This window comes from Etheostoma cragini, chromosome 1, assembly GCF_013103735.1.
Source record: "Etheostoma cragini isolate CJK2018 chromosome 1, CSU_Ecrag_1.0, whole genome shotgun sequence".
Taxonomy (NCBI): Eukaryota; Metazoa; Chordata; class Actinopteri; order Perciformes; family Percidae; genus Etheostoma; species Etheostoma cragini.
Window position 1 is genome coordinate 17547854 of NC_048407.1, and position 6426 is coordinate 17554279.

General features: G+C 41.8%; 1 protein-coding gene across 2 annotated transcripts in view; it reads left to right on the top strand.

Moving 5' to 3' along the window:
- Positions 1-4678, top strand: part of dagla (diacylglycerol lipase, alpha) — a 36420-nt gene extending 31742 nt beyond the window's left edge. Inside the window, exons 19-21 of one of the 2 annotated variants that reach the window (XM_034879451.1) lie at positions 205-371; positions 630-647; positions 1113-4678. In XM_034879451.1, the coding sequence (XP_034735342.1) occupies positions 205-371; positions 630-647; positions 1113-2217 (1290 nt within the window). In that variant the 3' untranslated portion in view covers positions 2218-4678. The remainder of the gene's footprint in view (positions 1-204; positions 372-629; positions 648-1112) is intronic. The other variant, XM_034879460.1, reaches the window with a different exon arrangement.
- The last annotated feature ends 1748 nt before the right edge of the window (positions 4679-6426 follow it).

Below are 6426 nucleotides of genomic sequence, written 5' to 3' on the forward strand. Positions count from 1 at the left end.
ACCAAACTATTGTGGCCAGCAAAACCTATTTCTGTCAAGTGTCCATAAATTGAGATTCCATTTTGTTTTAAGAACAACATAGAAAAAATGTTGTAAAATATTTATTTGCTCTGTAATGTTGTTTACTCTCCCTGCTCTCTTGCGCTCATCGTACCGTTATCTCTCAAGTTAAGGGTCTGTTTACACCTTTTGTGCTTATGACAGGTGCTGGAAAACTACAACAAAGGGAAAACCGCTTTGCTGTCAGCAGCCAAGATCATGGTGAGCCCCACAGAAGTGGACTTGAACCCGGAGAACATGTTCGTGGATACATCAACAACTTCTCAGCAGCCAACGCCTACAACCCACCACCGCAGGAACAGTAGTGTTCGGTTAGTACACCAGGCACCACTGTGGGTTTGTTGGAGCCTAAAAAATATATATAGATTGGTTTGTTTGATCCTCTGTATATTCTTCCAACTTAGCATATCATGTAGCAAACCTCTTCCTAAGCTGTAGGGATAATCATGGACTCATCTTAATTTAACTTTCTGGCCAATACTAAAGAATACAACTGCTACTAACTGCTACTTTATTGTTTTCTCAAAATCATTGTTTCTGTCTGTTCCGTTTGGTTTTAAAAAAAAAAGTCAAAAACCATTGTCACGGTAAGCAATGCATGCTAATAATAATTTTCCAAAATGTGCTCCCTTCTCATGCACGCATGCACGCACGCTGTCTGACTACAGAGCAGTTGCAACGTATGGTAGTATTCACTTCCAACCTCACCCTCTCTGGTTCAGCCCCTTTCCAAAGTCAGTGTGAACTCCTGGTAGTGACGGTTGAAATATGATGTAATCTTTCTTGTATTAGATGCTAATACAAGAGCACTATGATACACCACCGGCCTTCCAGTCTATGTTTCTTTGTTCTTCCTTCCATCTATGTTTGCTGGTGTCCACCTAGTCTGTAGAATCTAGATATCAGTATATAGTAGCACCTTCCCATTTTCCCTTTTTTAACTGTTCGGAAGATGTTTAGACTCATTTTTCACGTCTGTCTTGTGTTTTGGATCCCCTGTCCCCTCCTTTCCCTGTCACTACTCTCCAACCCCTTATTCTCCTCTCCTCTAGTTCGTGTGCCCAGTCTGAAATATCTCTGGATGGTTTCTCTGAGTGCCCTCCTCCCCCAGTGCCTGTAGTGCTGCGTGGAGCACGGGAGCGCCTGGCAGTGGAGCTGAGGGACCGCAAAGCACCTCTGGCTGTCATGGAGAGTCTCTCAGACGCAGAATCCCTCTATAGTCTGGATTCCCGACGCTCCTCAGCTGCGCTAAGAGGTTCGCCAATGCTGAGTTGTCTCCCTTTCCCTTTGGATGCCCCGATCCCTGAGGAGAACCCATCTCTAAGCTCTCGCACTGAGCTACTGGCGGCTGACTGCCTCTGCCAGGAAACGCCAGAACACCTGGGTGAGGTTGGCCCCTTCTTTACCCCACTGGAATCCAGATCCACCCCGGATTACCCCATGCGGCTGTCTCCAGCTACACCTCGCTACAGTGGACACCATTCCCCGGCTCTGCTAAACCAGAGTGTCTTGGCTCAGCAGTTTAAGCCAGAGCCTAAAGTCAACCGAAAAATGCTTCCTGATGGGGATCACCAAGAGATGCCTGGTGTCTACAGCCCAGGGAGCACTCCTAACAGTCCCCTCAGCCCACAAATCAGTTTGAGACCAATGGATAGAGAAAATGAAGATTGGGAGCTGGAGACAGCAGAAAAAAAGTTAAGTGCAGAGACCAGACCAGCAGCTTTTACTCCCCCACCCCAACTATCCAATGGAAACCCCAGCCAGGCAGTGCTGGAGTTCGCCCAGTACTTAGACTCTCTATTCAGACTGGACGGCAGCAGCTCACCAACTCTGGAGCTGTCTGATGGGGAGTCAGAGTCGGGCCGGGGCTCTTTCGGCCAGGGTGAGTGTCTTGGAGATGGACAGCTGTTGGATGACAAACAACTTCTGGCCAGAGCAACACTGGAGCCTAACCTTGTCCCCAAGCCCCCACGCACTTTTGCTGGATCTGCTGACCCCTCTTCAGGCATCTCTTTGTCACCCTCTTTCCCTCTTTCATCGTCTGAGGAGCTCAACGACCTTTCGCCCGGCGAGGGCGCCCTGCCAGCCATGAACTCCCTACGAACATCTAGCCCTTGCCACTGTCCTGAAGAGAACACACTATCATCTATGGTGTAGTGTGTTCCCAAGACTCTGTCCTTTGCTCTAAATTGAGAGGTGCAGTCATCCAAATTTTAAAACATATCACAATACATGCATGTGATGGAATGCAGCCACTCATCAGAGATCCAGTGACAGAAATTGACTGACCAACTCACAAACTATTTCCATTCTTCAGGTGCCCCCTGTGAATGCTGTTTATAGCGTTTTCACACTATTGCAATGACTAAGATCAGAAAGATACCTCTCTCTGCATGCCAGGGGGCTGTACTGCTTTTAGGTAAATATAAATAACTGTAGCTTCACAATACCATTCCAAAACAATGTCGTCTCACCCATGTAGGGACGCGTCAGCATTACATCAAATCTCTGACGTACCAAAATCAAAAGGAGAATACTTAACTGAGCAGGGATTCAAAAACTAACACTGTAGAAGAGGTTAGCATAGGCACATCATCTGGGTTGATGTGCTGCAACTTCCTGCACCATTCAGCAGCTCCGGAAATTTTGTCCAGCTTTTATTTCATTTTATTTTTTCAAGTCAGGAATGTGAAGATGGACATATTCATCACTCAATAGAAGTGAGAAGACATTATGAAATGTTCCTCAGGTCTATAAAAAAATTGACTTTGAGAAAGAGAGTGTGTTACATTTGTGAGAATTCATGTGTCTTAAAAGATTTTAGTGATTGTGACAGTTATTACAGACGCCTATGGATGTTTTTGAGTCTTTTGGTTACTCTTTTTAGTGCATGAAGTTTTTTTTATTTATTTAATTTTAAAGAGACCTTGTCAATAATTCACTTAGATTGACATTTGGATACTCTTGCACACATCATATTGCTCAATTAACCCCCTTTTGCCAAAACATGTAATACATTGTATGCCAAATGTATTTATGATATGTAATTTTGCTTTACTTAAACACAAGCTAAGTTCATTATTTCTTTCCCATTCTGTTGGTTCCCATGTAGACTGTTACATAGCAACGCCACAGAAAAGATGCCATCCTGACCTTAAAACACTGCCGTGGCTTTCATTGGGAAAACTCTGTACCTTGGGTTTGATATAATAATGCACTTGGTAATAGTTGTCCTAGTCTCATAGTTACTGTACCTTACTCTTTGGAGAGTTCTTAGCAATGTGTCCAGGTCAGGGTCTGCGTGCTTTATGCATTTCAGAGTAGCATGGATGGTATGGAACAAGTCTTGTCATTAAGTCCCAGTAATTAAGCTCTAAACCTATTCAGGCATGATAATATATGTAAACGCAAACCTCGTTGAGGCTTTTAAAATGCCCGGGTCTCCAGACAGGACCAAAATGTGTATTCTAAAAGTGTCCCCAGGATATCTTCTCTCTTGTCCTCAAGGTGCTCTCAGTCATTTTGGACATCAAGTTGTTTGCTTCCCTTTAATGTGGTTCATCTCAAACATCCTTGAGGTTGGATTAAATGAATAAATGGGCTTGAAATTCACGTATGACAATTATAAATAATGTACGTGGCATACAATCTTCCATATCACTCTGGGTGTAACAGATGGTTCACAATTTGCATTATTTATTACCGTTAATGTTATCACTTTTATTGCTATATTTGATGGTATTATTATCCTTATTGCTCTTGCAACAGATTGGTTTGATGTCAGTGGTTTTTATCTCAGTTTTTTGGGAGAGTGTGGGGAACTTTTTAGACTTTCCCAAATGTAAGAAGTTATATATTTAAGCTTTTTTCTGTCCGAGTGGAAAAGTATTTGACATTCTGCCATAGCATGGTGAGAATATGCTCTTTTTACAAATGTTTCATAGTGGTGAGATATGCTGCAAAGTGACAACCTATTCACAGTGACCTTTGGTGCATTGCCACTGTCAAGCCAAGAGTCACTATAGTGGTCTGCACAGTCCCTCTAATTGGATTTAGATTTGCTGTGATTACTCACGGCTGACAGTTCCAGCTAGTTTACATTCTGACACTACTTACATCATGCTGCCAGTCCCACTAGACTCTCACAAGATACACTAACGTTGGGCCAGCAATCCCGTATGGTCAGTAGCTTTGCTTGCAGCCGTTCATACACGTAAACACTGAAAGAAAGCATTATAATACTTTCCACCATGATGTGTACAGCACCATGTTCTATGTGTAATTATTTATGCAGATGTCTAAAAAAAAGAAGAAGATGAATACCAAAAAAGTCATGTAAAAAAAAACAACTATATTACAATAAGGAGATAATGACTATATTAAAAGATACCAGTTTTGACATATAGAAAAATAAAAACATTTCATCTGAAAGTTATTTATTCAAACTATTGGCAGATTTTCAAATTGGTCTATATTGAAAGAATAATAATTCAACTGTCTTGTCCATGTTTACCTGGTTTGCTTCCTCTCCTTTCCTGCCCCACAAAGAGAATGTATTAAATCCCTCCCCTTCACTGCCCTGTCTGTAATTTAATAAACTACAAACCATGAAAATAACTGGGAAAGTCTGTCATATCTCATTCAGCATTTACTACTGATATACTGTTGTCAGAGTTTTGATTATATCCAATTAAGGATGTAAGTCACAAATTCTAGTTTGTCTCAGGTTTTCTGGGTCTGCTTGTTTACCTTACTGTTACGTATGGTTAAGATACAGTTCAGCTTGAGTATATAAATATGAGTATATGTGTCTTCATGTATATGTGTAATCAAGGTTATGTATATGTGTAATCAGAATCAGCTTTATTTGCCAGGTACACATATGAGGAATTTTGCCTTGGTTTGTATTGCACACAATACAAAACCATCAATATAGACAGGTTGAGATAATGAATGCAATGAAGAGTGCAAAGTATGCAGGAGTAAATTATAATTATGATAGTTATTTTAATTATGGAGCATATTGCAAAGTGTGCTGGAATAAATAGTAATATGTTATTATATAAGTATTATACTATAATATGTACCGTATGAACAGCTCTGAAATAGTGAATCAGAATGATGAATAAATTAGTGGAACTATTAAACAGACTGATTAGAGACCGTGTAGCTGGGTTATTGCACAGATATTGAACCTGGCACCGAGTCAGAAGTAATTTGTTCATCAGAGTGATGGCTTGTGGAATGAAACTGTTCCTGAGTCTGTTGGTTTTGGCGTACAGTGCTCTGTAACGCCTTCCAGAGGGGAGATGCTGGAATAGGTTGTGCCCGGGGTGAGATGGGTCCGCAATGACGTTCCCTGACTCTGGAAGTGTCATGAAGTCATGAATTGAAGGCAGGTTGGCACAGATGATCTTTTCTGCAGTCCTAAATGTCCGTTGTAGTCTGCTCCTGTCCTTTTTGGTGGCAGATCCAAACCAAACAATGATGGACGTGCAGAGGACAGACTGGATTAATTGATTTTTGGGGATCTTCATTAGCTGGGTTCATGGGCACAGCTATTCTTCCTGGAGTCCACCTAAAGCTTGTGTAGCTCTACATTACCATGCATCACTATTACCTTAAAAACAACAACCAGAAACAACATTCAATTCATCACCGCAAGAAAAACATCTAGAATAACAACACAAGACAACATAGGGCCTACCTTAAATTATTCACAGATTGATGATATGTGATTTTGATTACGGATAATATGACCAAGCAACATTTTACACACATAACACCCTCAATGATCCTAACAGCATTCCTTAAGTATTAACCAATACAGAACATTGAGGATGACTGTGATCCCAGAAACCTGAAGGATACCACAGCAGACACTGGACGTATGGTGATGGCGGGGGAAGAGTGGGGGGCTCCTCCTGAAGTCCACAATCTTCTCCACAGTTTTGAGCAAGGTTGTTCTGACCGCACCAGAGAGCCAGCTGATCAAACTCCTGTCTGTAGGCCGACTTATCACCATCCCGGATGAGGTCGATCAATGTTGTGTCGTCAGCAAACTTCAGGAGGAGATGGTTCTCCTGAGGTTCAGTCATTGGTGTAGAGGGAGAAGAGCAGAGGAGAGAGCACACCCCCCTGGGGGGCGCCAAGGCTAATAGTCTGTGTGTCTAATGTTCCTCAGACTCACCAGGCGACTCCTGTCAGGCACAGTTAGGCAAATAATGCTTCGTTTTAAACTACTCACTTTTGATGTCAAGTACACTGTACAAAGGACCGTATTTAGGAGTAGATTTTATCAAATGAACCCATCCTGAAAAAAGTTTGCTTTAAATTTAATGTAAAGAATGTGTCATTCGTTTTATG